Below are 17,608 nucleotides of genomic sequence, written 5' to 3'. Positions count from 1 at the left end.
TAGTAATGCTGATCTTGATGACGCTTTTGTTTTAACCTGTCCTCTCCCAGAGGCACAAATTTGTGCCCAAATTCCTTTGATGTCTCAATGGTTTTGTTGTGGAAAACAAAGGCCACGTTTATTATATGGATAAAAAGTTGTACCCGGCGATAGAGATTGCACATCGGTCTTTGGAAAAAGACAATTGGCTGTTTCCGACAATTTCCGAACACTGGCGACATTCCATCAATCATCGTATTTATTAAGTGTACTGTAAACTGTACATAAATTCACCCCCATCATCCCAAAACACACTACAAAACAGTTTCAACAAAATATCTGTTGGTGAAATTAATATTTACATTAAATTATTTATTTATGCAGTTGCATTTAATTTTAGCTTTACAATTATTTAAAAATAAATGACATATGTACATTATTTAGAAAAGTTAAAACTAACCGATGCAAAACTTTTTCATTTTATTGGCAACACACGAGTAGTTTTTTTGGAATCTATATACGGCGTTGAGTATAAATACCGACCTAAATACTATAATATCTAAAAATTGACACGTCGTATATTTGTAGTTAATATTGCATATAATAGGTACACTACTCATAAGAAAAAAACTATTAGGGCAGGAATAGCCGAGTTCTTATACTTCTGACCAAAAATGTAATCAAAATTAACTGAACACGCTTCTACGCCGTTAACAATAGAGTCGTGTTCAGATATTTTTGATCAAATGTTTTCTCAGAAGTCAAGACCTCCACTGAACACTTCCCTATTCTGATGTAGCCTTAACTTTATAGACGACAGCGATGATAATTTAAGGAACGAGATATGCTATCTTATTTCTTAATTTAATTAGTAATGAACCCCGGCTCTCACGATGTAATGAAAACAAATCGTTTCTAATAACAGGGAAAATGACGGTCCTTTTCTTCGAATCGTAATCAGAACTGTTGCGATACTTACCAATTTTTATTCGTCGCTTTGTTTGTAAAGGAAAGTTATTCAGAATGAATTAGTGTCACAATCGACCGATGCGAATCAGTATTGATGATTATTAAAATGATTTCGTATGCCAACACAAGAAGTGTGTCAATATTTAACTCTGATAAATGTTAACAAGTTGATAATAAACATTTTCGCATTCTTAAGATAAAACAAGGTGGTGATCTACTGTTCATGTAACTATTTTGCGCACTAAGATAAAACCTGATAACTAATAATAATAAATAACGTAATAGTCAACATTGAAAACTGCGTTACATTATTTTTTTCTAAACTTGTGGATACTTCAACTACCTACTTAAAGCGACCTTGTCGTGAACTTCCACCCACGTACCGCTTGTTTATTATTGATGACTCTATGCTCTGCTCTGGACCATTATTTACCTTGTCACTTACTTATTGTATTTATGTAATTGTAGGACACGTCGATAATCGCGGTTGCGCGCGCGCAGTGAGTCATCTCAGTACGCGTCGTTCGCGCGAACGCCGTCCGCTCGGTCCAGTCGTCTCGCGGCATACTTAGAGGGCGTACGTTAAATTTCAGCGTATCAATTGTCTCGAATCGATCGCGATCTATAGTTGTGACGGTGAAGATGAGTGTAGTGAAGAAGGTAGCTGCGATGCGTCAGCTGGACTCGATGTTTGGTAACATGAACCTCGAAGGTCGCCGGTCGCCGCTCGTCAGCTCGATCGTGGAGCACGATCCACACTGCGATGTACATGGACGACATGCTTGCAGCTCGCCCTATAGGTCCTCGCTGTACCTGCACAGCAGCAGGGAGTCCTCGCCCGGTTATTACAGAGAATCCGTCTCGCCCTCAAATGGACTCATAATCAGGTCCGTAATGCTATTTGATTTATGTATGATCGTGAATCGCATTATAACTTGTGCCGAGTCTTAACAATGTCCTTTCTGAAGACATGATTGATTGTCTGCGATGTTTTTATTAAAAGTACTCTCGACTTGAAAGGATATTGAAGTAATTTTTCGCTCTTATTGTGATTGTCATTGATAAAATGTTGCCGAATTGTGTTTCCAATAAGTATACTTACGTTCTTTTTATAATCCATGACCGACAGGCATGTTCAGGAGATTGTGTGATAAACTCAATGCTATTGAATTTTCCTGTTTCATTGATATAAAGACAACGTCTCAGTTGCCAAGAAATATTGCCATCTCACGCAATGATTTGCCGACGCGCAAACAACGCTAAGTAGATACATAGTTTACGACAAACAGGGCACAGTTATAAGGCGTTTCACGGCTTTGGAACCAATCCGTTGAGATAGTATTTATCTTCATGAGTGATATTATTAAACAGGCGCAAGGATTCATTGGGGATATCGGGCTCCCCGGCGCGTGAGATGGAGCACCCTTCGACGTTCCCGAGCATCCTCCGCCGCCCACACAGTCCGTCCGTCACCCCCCCTCGCAGAGAGACCCCTAGCCCCACTCAAAGATACAGCAACAAAAGGCATTCCATGGGCTCTTTCCCCAATCTCTCGAAAGCCAACATTGTCAACTACAACAGAAGAGATTCCCTCTCGAGCAACGGCATCCGAGACATGAAAAGAGATTACGTCGGCTCCACAAATTCGCTGTCCAGGAAAAGCTCCATCGACACAAAGAAGTCGTCAACAGATTCACTGGACAACTGGCACAGCAATTGGGAATCCGACAGACACAATTTCGTGCCCACTATAGCACCCGAAGAGCGCTTGTCATTCGGATTTAAAAAGGTACTTTTTATACAATACTTCTTCAAGGAGATGCCTTTTTTCAATCGCGTTTAAGGATTACGTTGAGTATTTCGTATGTAATGGTTTCCTTCTGGTATAGGCATCATTTAGAAAGGCTAAAAGGGTATCAAACTCGGTTAAATACTAAAGCACTGTTCGAGTTTAACTCCACAATGCCGCTTTTGAGAAATTCACTGATGAATAAACAACATGAATTACCTCATCACTCCATTAGTCCAAGAGTAAATAGGTAATTTGTTTGACGATGAAAATGCCTGGCTCACCGCATAAAATTGAGACTTATGGATTGTAATTTCACGAGCTAACTGACGTGCACGATATGCAATTACTACCTTATTCATAACGCTTGTATTTATGTTTAGAAATATTTCACAAGTGGCTGAATAAAATAGAAATGTTACGGATATCGATCGTGCAACGTTTTGATTTTACCTCTTTTGTTCTTAACTTTCTAATACTTCGTTGTTTAATGTTCATGACTAGGCATTTTATATTATTGTCTTTGTATACATATGGGTGTAAAACTCATTGGTTGTGTCACGAGGTGTGAGAAGTTATGCCATAGAACCATTTCGTTAACTATTAGAAACTCGAGTTACATACGGAACCATGCTGCAATTAGCGGGGTCCGATGTTGTTTTATCATTCCGTTATTCTCCAGCAAGCGTGAAGTTATATAGCGTCGGAAATGTTACCTTCCTTCCTATTCGATGGCATGCTGCAATTCATAGAGCATACCTCGCTATTCCCCTTTATAATTATCTAAGTGGTTTTTAAATCAATTTACAATCGTTATTGTGCAGACCGCAAACGTAGACGTGAACAATGTTTTTCATTACTTTACTGTTACTTCTATGGGAATAATAAAAAATCTACGCAGACACGCAACGTTCCCTTCAATAGTTAGGTAATAGATATCGTAAATTCATGAAAAAACTTTCAAAGCCCTCGTGGCCATAAGCGCTTCAAAAGTTCCTATCCCTGCTTGGATTTACGGAATAACTAATATTACGCCAGCAATTTAGCGACCAGTACTATTCAATGGCCTTTGACAAAACTAATCAAACTTGAGACCATGGACGACGTATTCAATATTTAACTTCCAATCCACGACTAAAATGTACCACTCAAAGGTTGACTGGCAGAGATCCCTTCAGGGATAAGTCCACCTTTGTACTTAACAATACTTTTTTTCTGTAACCTTTTGTTTTTCTTTTTTGCTCAATAAAGAGTATAAAAAAAATGTTACCAGAAAGCTGAACGCTTTCAACGGCTCGGTTCTGCCAATCAAAAAGTTCTACCATGATACTTTCCCATTCGAAACACCGTTTTAAGGTTAAATGTGTCAATGTTTGTAGCCCCCGAAACGTAGAGCGACTTGGAAAACTTGGATCGAGTATTAATATTTAATTTATTCCCAGAGGATATAAAGTCAACGTCAGATGTAAATATGCCGCCAAGGTGCTCAAAAATAACGGAAAGTTTCTCTATTACCAAGAACGTTACATTTGAACACTTTGACATCAAATATATTTTGCCCTGAACGTAATAACCTGCGAAAATGTGTCCCATTTTTTGTTTGTAATTAAAATAAGTAAGAATAAGGCTGCGTTTCAACCAGAGAGTGCGAGAATGTGTTACCTATCCTCCCACAGCACACGTCTAGTGGAAACAGCTGAGCGGAGCGAGGCGAGGTAGATGAAGCGTTTCTATTGATTCATGTAAAACACATTCCTCGCATTACATTCTCGCACATCTCTGTTGGAAACGGGGTCTAAGCCTAAGGTAGCAATTTAAACTCAGAAGCGGCCGTTTCATATACGTTTATATTTTTTCTTTTACCGAATCGATTAAAATGTTGATTCTACAAGAAACTGTGCGCGAATTGTAACCCCCGCGACATCATTGCAAAATGTTTCACCATTTACTTACCTTGTTTAACTCGTAACACTGCCTTTGACACTGCAAATGGCCATCCGTGATCAATCGTCACGGTTCTGTGAATGCGCGGTTGATCAACCTCACATTCCGTATCGCCTTACTGTACCTATAATAAATACGCATCTGTTGACTTTGTCATAGCTTACATCAACTTGTGCGAACCAAAACGTGTTGCGTAAAAATATCAAGCCCGCGTCGTTTGTTCTCGTTAGACATCACAAATGTAACTTTACATCAAAGCAACAATAAGCCACAAATCACATTGGTAACTCGTGACTTGAGAATAAAATGATTCTAACTTCGTAATATAAACTCTATCATAGACACTGTACTTCACAAAATATATGTCGACGGCCGATCGTAAAATCCGCCAGATCAGGATATTCCTAGGCATATCGTGAAATGGCGCCATTTCATGAATTGGCTAAGGGGCATCCGCCACATCGTTCAAAACTCACCGTTTAACGATTTGCCTAGTGACGTTTAGGCAGATCATGAATTCCTAGGCATATCATGAAACGCCGCCATATCATGATTTGACCAGTTTAGGCAGATTATAAAATTCCTAGGCATATCATGAAATGGTGGCGATATCGCTTCTGGCGCTTCGCCGGCCGCTGCCGCGGCACGATCGCTTCGCTCGCTCGGCTCGTGCGTTGTGGTCACAATTCATACAAACCACTCCTTGCTTCGCTCGTCATACGTAACATTATTCACTACATCAGTACTTTCGTAAAAGCCCAAGTAAAATCACACAGTAAAAGTAAAAGTAAGCAGATAATTGCCTTCTAATAGTTTCTTAACACGATCTTTGTCAGTTTTAGAATGATCCGAGCCAATGAAGTTTTCCATGAGATTATCGCATTGCCTTAAGTGAAATTAGACCTTGACGTTTTATGATGTGCAAGGCATTGAACCTTAAACCAAATGCGGTCGTTTGTACACTTAATTACGTGCCTATAGTACCTCCATTAATAGTTATATGTCTTTGTCATCATGGTCCCTTGAGAATTCATCGCTCAAAACTTAGCTGCCGTAAACTGTAGTGTCTAATGTAGATCACTTATGTCAGGAGATACCGCGGATTTTCATCTCAGCCAAATATGTGACAGTGACAGGCCCTTGGTAAGCGTTTAGTTAAGTGACGGTTGAGTTTGTGGGAACTTACCGGTTTTCATGAGTGTGGGCTGTATCACCTCTTCCTACGTTTATTATGAGAAGAAAAACTAGTCCAATGATCAGCTAACAGTATCTCCCGTAATATGTACTTTATTTTGCTTAATGAAATCGTTTGCCGAACAATCCTTGAGATCACCTTGGCGATGGTATTGGCGAGATGATCGTAGCCGCTAATCCGTGTTTCGAAGCGGTACAATGACATTTTAGGTACAATACTATTTATAAAATCCCAGCTTGAAAATAAACTTACGCAGCTTACTTACTAGTCAATTGTATAAAAAATTGGTTTACGGCTAATGCGGTAGTCATTTTACTAAGTTAGGGTAAACTCTTGACAAATTCTTTAGTTATTATTAAATATTTAATTTGAATAAGTACAAACTTTTTTTTTTGCTCACTGCATTTTCACGTAACTACATATCCGTACCAAGTTTCAAATCGATGCCATTTACCGTTGAAGAGTTTCGTTCTGCGAAGACGATCCTGGTCGAACCGGCATAATTTCACTACCAGATTAAAGTCTTGTTTAGGTACATACTCGTAGTTAAATAGGTATGTCATATTTCAGCTCGAATACTAGGAAGTGATCGAAAAATGGTTAGCAAATTTTACGTTTTACGTTGTAGATAAGTTTAATAAAAATTTTCAACGACGGTCATAAGTACCATCGTAGAGTGATTTTAACACAAAACTCAGCGGTAACACTGACACATTAAAAAAAAAACATTTTTTGCTAAATTGACATGTCAATAAAGATGCGCTTTATAGACTCTATAATTTAAAATCAAACATCCAACATTCATTTCGAATCACGTCAAACTGTTTTATATTTTATCGGACATTAAATATACTCTGCATTATTCATTGCCATTAAGAGCGGTTATAAAAACTTTATACCGATACATAAGAAATCCCTGGTGTCGAGAAATCGGGCACCATTGAAACTGAATAGCATTAGCTTTTTTCTTATAAATTGTGTTTTCTTTCGTGGACTCGCTCCCTTGAATCGCGTCTGATCCAAAAATATCGAATCCGTATCGGATTATAATGTGTTTTGTAGGTCACTGTACATGGCTTGCCGGGAGCGAATAGCAAGTCGGCCCATGCTCCCTTAAATGGTCACGACGCCAACTCGCACTCGGTCGGCACTAAATCATGATAATATTTACATTTTATATCAGGCCGTTTTGCGCTTTTATATATTTTACAGACGTATTTGCATAGTCAGTGACGTGGAGCGAGGTAAATGTGGACTTTTGCGATTTTACATTCGTTTCCCTTTATAACGTCTACTTAGCCGTTTGATGTAAATACAGAATTATTTGTTTTTCCATGTTTTTAGTATAATTCGCTAAAATGCCATATGCTAAATTATGTAGGTATGTTTTACGTTCTTCAAAATCACCCCGGGTGAAAGCCGTTCTTTATGCTGTATTCTTTACACGCGAGTTGATAAACATAATATATTATCCCACTAATATTATAAATGCGAAAGTTGTAAGTTGTTTGTTTGTTACTTCATCACGTGTGAACCGCTTAACCGATTTAGATGAAATTCTGTATACACATAGTTAGAATCCCGGGTAAGGACATATTTAGGATAGTTTATCCCTGAAAATTGCATGGTTCCTGCCGGATAGCGGTAAACGAATTCTACGCGGACGGAGTAATTTTATTTTTTTATTAAATGTACTTTAAATATTTATTTATTATTATTATTATATATAGGCTACTTATATTATAAAACTGCGACGTGAGCAAGATATATTTTTATATATACATCTTGGATTAATGATAGCAAGGAATAACTGTCAATTACAATCCTACATAACTGCACGTTACATATTCATGCTTGTTTATTTATTGGTCGAATAAAAAGTTTAATTTAACATTAAATGATTAACAAGTTACAAAGAAAATGTATATAATATATATGTAATTATAAATTCATTTATTTCGGGCAACTTGGCCTATACAATAAATACCTTACGGACTAATATACATATATAGGTAAATATATTGTTATGTTAGTTCTTCCTTCCCCATAACACTTTAAATTAACACGTGGTATCGATATTGGATTTATCAATGAATATTTGATGCAAAATAGGCGCCTATTATGTAACTGTTAACTGTCTGATTAATTACATAAAATACAGGCGATATAATGGTACGTGCTGCAGATTTATCCGGCTACGAACATTTTTCTATTGTAACGTTATAAATAACATTGTGGTTACGTTAAATGGCAGCATTTTATAGCGGTTTATCGAGTACCGGCTGGCTGCGATGCAACGGGCCTGTTTACGTCGTAAAAATAAAACGAATGAAGTGACTGTTGCAACAACAAATTCTATTTAGCGACCGCAAGACAGCAGGGCTAAGTACTACGAAACTCGAAACTCGAAGTTGGTGTCGTGCGCTCCCTCTGACACTTATAGTATTTAATACGAGAGCGAGAGGGACGGTACGATGCGAACTTCGAGTTTCGAGTTTCGTAGTAGCCCTGCAGACGTTACGCTGAGCAAGCCATTGACAACCGCGACGAGGGCAAGGCCGCGCCACCGACTCATTCAATTCCCATTTATCGTGAAACTCGAGTCTCCCATAAATCGCCAGGTTGACTCCCGCCTGATCAGTTAATAAGTCCCAATTGATTGAGGACAGAGACAAATGCTCCGGTTGTAGCAGGCTATAGCGAATGAATCACAAACGTCGGCTGTGTTGGTATAGTTAATGTTTACCTATATTATTCGTACTTCGTTTAGGGATTTTTGGCCGAAGTAAACCGACATGAGTCATTTTATGAAGTCATGGGTGCTGTGCCCCGTGCACCCGCCCTGTTTGAGTTTGCGCAACGTGTATGAGCTAATAATCTATTGTTTTAAATACCTTATCGTATATTGTTGTTGCGATCAAAGTTTTTGTTACACTACTCATAATTAAAATTATACAGTCATCTCATTACCTTACGATTGTTTTTTCTAACTCTAACAGCTGCTTTGAGTCTTCTTCATAACTGGCGACAAAAAAGCCATTCCTCATTTGTTCGCCCGTGGTGTATGGCACCGGCTATTCGATGTTGTCATGTTGTTGATGCATGCGTTCATAATTATTATACGTTTTTCCTCGCGTAGGACGAAATTAAGATTATGATGAGTTTCTACCGACATTAACTCGTTTATTACTAACGTACCTATGATCTGTATATGGTTCAGCCTTGAGTTCCCTCGTTACAAATAAGGCGACTAATTAAATATTTGAATTTTCCATCGTTATTTCTAGACAAGTGTGGGAGTAGCGCGTAATATTATGCTGATTTATCTTATTGTTTTACATCTCATCTTCGTCAATAAACAATTGCGATGCGCAGTATCTCTCTAATTAAATATTACGAAATGTTTGTCTAATATTGAATGCTAAACGAGTAACTATTCGGGCGTAAGGAAAAAGCGAAAGTTGTATGCGCGCGTGACCAGCTAAACGTTCCGTCTAAAACTTGCGGTTTTATCGAACCAGCGGAGACAATGTGTTATTATGGAGTGCAGTCGAACGAATCCTAAATTGATATTCGTGATATAAATTCATTTATGAATTACGTAAAACATGAACGATACTTTATCCATACATTTCAAAATGATTGCATGTTTTTTTATTACAATTTATCCGATACCTTACAGATATATCCCTTCATATGAGAGAAAAATATAGGTACCTGCTTATTTTTTGAAACTGTATCTATCTCCGCGTTAAAAAGTGAAAAATATCTGAACGCGGGTAAATTTGTCTGGAGACACTATTTTCTATTTAGTAACAAATTGAATGTGTAAATAATAGGTTACAAGCAAGAGTTCTGTGATTAAACTGAGCGCGTTCGACGCGTTGACCGCGCACGGGCTACCCCTTTCACTTATATTCGCAGTCAACGGATCGAGCGGAACGCAAGCGCGCCTTTCTCTATGTTCTCATCTCTGTCTAACGCGCGGCGGATAGTGGTACTGCACAGGTGGTGGGCCCGCGCCCGCGCAGCCGCTCGCTGCCCGTGACAACAGTAGCGCTGTTCCCTCGGCTACATCCGCACGGAACCGATAACGCCGCGCTCGGATGCACCGTGCTCTAAAATGAAGTCCAAACCGGCACACTACGTCGACGCGCCGTTCAGACCCTGGCCACCGCTTTCCCGCCAGCCGCAGCCTAACTTTTACTTCAGACCACCGGACCCGATGGATTTGAGGAATTTCAAAACTTCGTCGTCCAAAGGTTCCATATATTCGGATTTCTCAGGAATGAGTGCGTATAGCAATAAATCTCGAGACTACTACTTCTTATCTCCAAGCTACCGATCAGCCGGGGCGCCGACGCCAAGTAGTCACGCTGACCTGTACGGCCGGGAGAGGGCTCGTCAGCCGCGGAACCCCAACCCGGCACCTGCCGCCGCCGCGTGCCCGTGCAGCCGCTCGCGCTCCTTGGAAGACGTCCGCACTGATGTTGTCACAGAGTGGGAAGACGATGATGAAAACGGCAACCGAATAGTAGCTCCCGCAACTAAATTTAACCGCACATCATACAAAAGCAACACCACGTTCCAAAAACAAGGATTTTTCAGCCGACATTCCATGGAGAATCTAGTCGACAAACCTCCTCAGCTGCTGCCGCCTAAACGCATTTCGGCCTTCCACCAGGTAATTGAGCTACTTTCTACTCGTGATATGGTGTCTTTGTCACTCGTCTCTACTTCAAAGACTGCTACAATTTAATTCTACATTAAAAAAGGGTACACTGAAGTGTGTTAACTTAAAAGTTATTAAACTGTGACTGTGCTAGTTTCAAATGTATTTATGCGGACTTTCTAGGTTCGAATATATGATTCTGATTACCTCATTGGCTGAGCGAAGTTCATGTGTTAGAGACGCAAGGGAGACGCTATTGCGAATAATGTCTAATTCTAAAGTATGGCGTATGTGTAATATGTCAAAACACGTAGGTAATAGGTATAATATTAGCGTTTTGTTTACGGAATGTCGGCACAATGTTGTTTGGTCGAGTGCTATGGGAATGGGAAACAAGTGCTGCGCCCGGCAGGCCCCGTTCAGCTCCGGTGAACCGCGACGCACCGTCCTGCGTGTAACGGATGTTCGATATTTGATTTTATTTTATTTATACCTAAATACGATGCCAACACACAGCGCAGATCTCGATTTTCCTACTGTGAACTTGCATCATTATTTCAACGTTTCTGGGTAAGTGTGAATTTAGGTTTTCGGGTAATCCGAACAGTCTTTCTCTAGGTGTTACCCAACTAGCTGCAATGCGAGTGTGAATTCCTTTGTTTCGTAATATCTCTATTTAGATATGTTTTTTATTATTATGTGAGAGGAATTCTGAATAGACTAATAGTAGATCTTATCACACACTTTTTACAGCCGGTTTGGTCGGGTGGGATCAGTTTAGTGTGATTTATTCCGGGTAGGTACCTGTCGTATTTTCAGCCTCTGTGGTTCTCCCTTGCCGTGGTACGTGACTCGGTCTTAGGAAATCCTGATACAGTTGAGGAATGTATTGTTATCTAATCATAATAAACCAATATCTAATCTATATTGGTCACTCTATAACTTAAGACATAACCATAAGGCTCGATGACAAGCATCGGCCGAACAAATTAGAAAACTCTTACCCAATGTGACATCCGAATCGAATTGTAAATTTGTTTTATAACTCGAATTTGAATATTACCTTGTCATCTTACATAAACCTCACGTAACCGTGCATTATTGGTTCCGTATTTTTATTTAATGATTATTATAAATTAAATTCATAGATTTATTACTAATGATTTTCGCAATTTCGCTTGCAGATATAATTGGTTAGGAAATTATCAAATCAATTTGTCTTGAATAGTCAGATATGTAATTTTTTAATACTTCATCTAGCTCAACGTACGTGTAATTTGAAAATCGCTACCTTTAGTCGGTGGAATATTGAAGTCTGTTGTAATACACGCGCTCGAATAATAACTCTTTTCCTACGAGCTTCCTTAATTACTTTCATAATAATAAACGTTACTTAACACACCAGTAAAAAAGTGCCAACCTATTGCGTGTGATTTTAAGTTTTATGAAGGTAATAATTACTTGCCACCGAATACAATATAGCCATTAGTTCACTATGGTTGTGGCATTAGTCACATCTGCTAATAACTTGGTGATGCTAAAATAAATGTACACTTGTGAAAAGTGATCTAATGCGCCAAACCAGTTCCGCAGTTCGTTTGAGGCAGCCCGAGTAAATATTATGCCACGTTTCGTAAGACGTTAGATTTTTTAATTGAATTAGAACGGCGCGTTGAGAATCTTGACCTATAATTTGAAATCAAAGGTCGTTTCCTTAATCGCCCCGCGTTCGGGTTCAAGCGACGTTTCGGGAGGCTCGATTGATTTAAAACCTCTAGTAGATGGGGGCTCGAACGGTGCCGTAAAGAGCTACTCGTACTCGTAAATGCGAGCGCTGCGCTGGATGGAAAATAATCTTCTACTGATTTTAATTTTTCGACTCCAAATGTTTCATTAAGCCCCAAAGCCCCATTGTGCACGTGCTATCCTGGTGCAAGTGTCATATTTTTTTCTTTTATAGCTATTAGGAAGACTAAGGTTTTAAATATGGAAACAATATTTCGTCACTTACTTTAAAAAAATCTAGCTAAAATCAATATGTCAACAAAATTGAACCTTGATATAATGTTGACTCAGAAAATTATCTATTTTGAGGTACGAGGTTTTTAAAGTAGTGACGATTTCATAGTAAAGATAAGTCGGAAACAACGCCTAATGGCTGTCAAAAAACTATTTAATTTTTTAATTTTATTTATATATTCGAATTACAACTTAGGTATTACGCATTATATATTCTCGCCAAACTGCTACGTTTGATGGCGATGAACTAAACTTGTAATGAAGTGAATGCCACGAACAAAATAACTACCTATATAGCCGCAGACTTAGCTCTCGCAAAACTCTACAATACGAGTATTCCAAACTCAAAGACCCAGTTGTCCACAGGGATTGGTGCTTTTCCTTTTGCTTCATGGATGTTATTGTTTTTTATTGAATCCATGTATTTTTCGTTCTATCTATAACTTTCTGAATAATATTTGCCTAATTAATTATTCATTTAATACCTACGGCTTAGTCGATTAGCTTCTCTGTTTGCCTGTGGCCTGTGGGCGTTTCTTTGTAATCCCAAGTTGGTTTCGAATTACGTTTAAATTGATCTGCTTATAAAAATACTTGCCGCCCTTATCTAGGTTTAACCTTTTCCTGATAATAACAAATATAAATTTCTTGTCTTTTTCTCCGTTTAAAATAAACACGGAACGGGAAATAAAATTTAATTAAAGTACGTCATGATTGTCAATATTATTACAATCAATTCTTATTCCGTTATTAATTTTTTGATTCACGTCACCATAAAAAAAAAAAAAATAGTTCATTATCTGTTCCATTTATTTACATGAATTGAACAGTAAAATGCGTAAAGTTATACTTTCTAATGCAACTGGCGAGTTTATCCGAAATCGAAATATTACCTAATGTCCGCCGAGTCCAATGTGATTCATTCAAGAGCGATGCTGCTCGAAGTAGACCGGTAAGAGTGACCGTAATACTATAAACACGAGGGTTCCGTTATTTTATTAGACCAAATATAGAACCTGTTAATTATTTACTTGTAAGTACTGTTTAACTTATTTTTATTTATGAAGTCCCCACCTAAAGGATCTAAGGTACACTACGAGTGTTCGTAACTGTTCCAGTAGTTAGTTGCCATTGTTAATTTTATGACATACATTAGCAATATCGGTGACGGCGGGTGTCATCTATTGGGTATTTACGACGGGTCTTTGATTCCACCTCGTATATTAAATGTTATCTACATACTTTAAGTCGTGTAGGTATCTAAAATGGTTATTCGAATTTCGAGGAATTCCATGTATACACGAGTTTGAGACAGAGACCCGTCGATTAGCGTATCGAGCACTCTAACGTTTGCCTTAAACATTTTTAGTAGCAGGAAGATATCATAACGTATCTTTATTATCGTTTTCGGCGGCGACCCCCAAGGATCTTTTGAAGTCTATAGCTTGAAATAGAGTCTCTTTTCGTTACGCGAAAATATCTGGATCTAATACCGTTTAAGTTGCAAAATAAAGACAATAAATATACTGGATGAGTATTGCTTTATTTACACTCATAGTCGTGCTGTAAAACGGTTCAAGTTATGATACCTTTTTGCTTAAAGTCAGTTGAAACACTAACTCCTAGAATTTAACATTTCATATAATTATTACGTTTTGCTGGATCCGCATACATATTTTTCTTGTTATGTTGAACTCTACAAATATTTCGTGTTACGTGACTTATCCGATTCGGAACGGCTCATTTATCGGTCGAACTTGGATCGCGCGGAAGCGTGTAAACAACTTTCTTGCCCAAATCAATTCAAACTGGATTCGGAACTGTTGCCAGCGATAGATGAGCCGATTACCTTTACGGACAGTTTAACCAGATGATCTGTACTTTGGGAACCACCTAATTCGCAAATGCTTACTAGACGTATCTAACGTTGTCTTTATCTGTCACTTTGTTGTTGTTAAAATGGGATTCCGAGCATAGCGTCTCCGTTTCATCTTGAGCGAAAATGATTTCGTATATACGAATTTTGTGTCGTGCCATCCCGCTCACGCTGATGATATATTTAAATAGGAGAGGGACGATTAGATACTATACGAATTTGTTATTTCGGAACAGCCGCTCTTTCTCATTTCTCAACCAATTCTTAAGAAATTTTGTAAGCAGGTTCCATAATGACAAGTATGGTTTTTTTTGTAGATTCAGCTTTTGGTTTTTTCCCAAACTGTCAGCGCCGTGTTTGGAAAAATAATTTATCATCTTCTTCTCTCCTTTTTCAAATCCTTGCCACTCAATGCTTAGTGTAAGTCTCCAGCATTGCACGCCATTTCTTTCCACATCCACTCCTTTCCGAAAAATTTGACTAAATCATCTTCATCAGATCTCGTGTGCGTGTAGTTTACCAACATTTCAATGGCCTGTTCTGGGTCTCCACTCAAGTATAATCAACGTCATAAATAAGTGATCACTTTTGTAACTTGTCGCTTTTATAATACACGATTGGTTATAAAGAGATTTCATTACCACTCAAATGTGTTTTTTTAGTGTAAGGAGATATAAATATAAAAAATGTGCAAAAATATCGTAAATGTAAAAAATAATAATAAATTTGTTCCGTTAGATATGAGGATATAAAAAATATTGGTGCTAGGGTCCAGAAAGATCATCCTTCCAAAATATATTTTTTTTTTGATTGTATGTACACAAGAAGGATATTCCATGATCAGACTGGGAAGGTCCTAAAGAAAGGTCAGTTCAAGACTATCCGAAATCGGGGAGCATGGTTTAAAAAGGCTAATGAGTGTTAATGAAGCGAAAGATGCATGTTAGGATCGTAGCAGATGGAAACAAATAGTCTCTACCGACCCCTTCGTTGAGAGAGGCGCGATTGTATGTAGGATGTATTAAGTAAGGTGCACACAAATTGCATTTCGTCACTACTTTAAAAATTCTCGTTGTTGTTGTTTCTTTAAAAAAATATGGCTCTGTCCATCGGAGGACAATTTTGCCAGTGTCTAGTAGTTTTTGCCGTTGTACGGTAAAAAAATTCAAGAAAACGAAATATGAGAGGTAATGGTGGATGAACGATCAAAAATTCTCGTATCTAAAATCAATATGTCAACAAAATGTAACCTTGACATAATGTTCATAAAGTCCACTCAGAAAAATTATCTGTCTTGTTTTTGAGGTACGAGTATTTTTTTAAGTAGTGACTTATTTTATGTCGTGTTTAACTGCAACTAAAAGGTGTATTACATAAATTACTTAAACCATTTTCAGACACGGCATGCTTATAAGATGTATCGCGAATTCCGGTCAGTTGTGAAGTATAATAAATAAATGTCCAGTCGTTCAGCTTTTTGCACATAAGTATGTGTGCTAGTTATTCATTGTCTATTCGAGCTCTGTCACTGTCACTACGCTACTAAAATCAACGATCGCCCGCTCTCGTTAGTTGAACAAAACGAATTACGTAGCAACTTCTTTCACCAAATGTGTTAGCAATTCCGAGAACGCTTAAAACAACGTTTTGTTATATGTTTGGTTACCGCGTGTATTTTCTTAGCGAACGAAACTTGAGCTGCTCAACTAGATATTAATGACTCGCTTTTGTCTGTGCGGAATAAGTTTTCCCGGGGATAAAGTGTATTTACGCTCCGGCTTCAGCTTGCAAGGATGCCGGTTTAATTAGAGCGAAAATATACAATTACGTAATACATCAGAAAGTCTACTCGCGGTCCGGTGGAAAATATGCTGACGTGCAAAAATAACGGGCCACTTTTCATACATATAACTATGGAAAAGAAGTGTAGATGGCATTTTCCATTGCGTGCGTGTAAATAGTTCAACTAAGTAGCACAAAAACTATCATTTAACTGATTGGATCGAACAAATAGATATGAATTTTAGTTAATCACGGGGTCGTTAAATAGGTAGGTACACGGTTTTTGTAAACAGCACTCTATGTAAGTAATATTTGTTTTTTTTTTAGTATACCTACTCGTAAACTTAACTTCTATTGCAGTCAAACGAGTTCGAAGTTTGAAGTACCTAGTGGTTGGTTATATCCCAGAAAAAATGAGAAGGTCCAATATAGTCCACTGCATATTTCATCACGTTAGTCGGGTAGTTTCCTGGTTAAAAAAATATACGATTATATTTTTCTATTTAATTTGAAATTTGTCTTTTAGTATACAGGCATGGAATAACGTCATTAACGAGCAAGTGTGGTGAAAAAAGATTTAACACGTCAACACAAGTGCGGGAATGGGGACTTGTGTCGTCACGCCGTGCTAAAAGTCCAATGATAATCTAATTGACAGACAATGTCCCTAGTGAGGGATACCAGGAACACATCATCATCATCTATTGACGAACTAATTAGATTTTATTAGAAAACTAGCCCATTAGCGCGATGTGCGAGGAATGTGTTTTTCAAGAACCAAAACGCTTCATTTACCTCGCCTCGCTCTGCTCAGCTGTTTGGAAACAGCTGAGCATAGCGAGGCGAGGTAAATGAAGCGTTTCTATTGGTTCATAAAAAGCATATTCCTCGCAACACATCCTTGCACATTTTTTATAGTAGACTAGAGTTTACCCGCGGCTTCGCACAGTTACATTTGAAATTCCGGGATTTTACAGAATTCCTGTGGGAAATCCCAAAATGTATCGTAATCTTCAGTTGTTAAGAACAACTATCCGGTGGGAATATTGGAATAAAAGTAGCCTATGTGTTATTTCAGACATCCAGCTATCTACATACCAAATTTCATGACTTAAGCCCAGCGTAATCTGGCGCGCGGCAATGAATGGGTAAAGAGCTTTACAGACTGCAATGCAGGATAATGAATAGATTTATTTTTCCTTGAATGGCAACACTAGCATAGATAATAGATCGCTCGTTTTTGGCTCGAAATTCGAACTTATGATTTTATTTTGCTTAATATACTGTTAAAATGGACTGGATCTTAAATAAAAGACGATATTGTTCACCTTATTATATGCACACCAGAACGCACCTCACCACTCGTATCGAACAACAACGTTA

At 38.2% G+C, this 17,608-nt stretch overlaps 1 protein-coding gene across 4 annotated transcripts in view; it reads left to right on the top strand.

Moving 5' to 3' along the window:
- LOC141436379 (WD repeat-containing protein 47) overlaps nt 1-17,608 on the top strand; it is a 111,220-nt gene that overhangs the window by 29,806 nt on the left and 63,806 nt on the right. Inside the window, exons 1-2 of one of the 4 annotated variants that reach the window (XM_074099344.1) lie at nt 1,479-1,835; nt 2,320-2,737. The exons of 2 other annotated variants lie outside the window; for them this stretch is intronic. In XM_074099344.1, coding sequence (XP_073955445.1) covers nt 1,591-1,835; nt 2,320-2,737 — 663 coding nt within the window. In that variant the 5' untranslated portion in view covers nt 1,479-1,590. Of the gene's footprint in view, nt 1-1,478; nt 1,836-2,319; nt 2,738-9,913; nt 10,561-17,608 lie in introns of those variants that run through there. One more of the 4 variants, XM_074099353.1, reaches the window with a different exon arrangement.

Source organism: Choristoneura fumiferana, chromosome Z (genome assembly GCF_025370935.1).
Source record: "Choristoneura fumiferana chromosome Z, NRCan_CFum_1, whole genome shotgun sequence".
Classification (NCBI taxonomy): domain Eukaryota; kingdom Metazoa; phylum Arthropoda; class Insecta; order Lepidoptera; family Tortricidae; genus Choristoneura; species Choristoneura fumiferana.
This window is presented reverse-complemented; position numbering and strand designations above follow the sequence as displayed.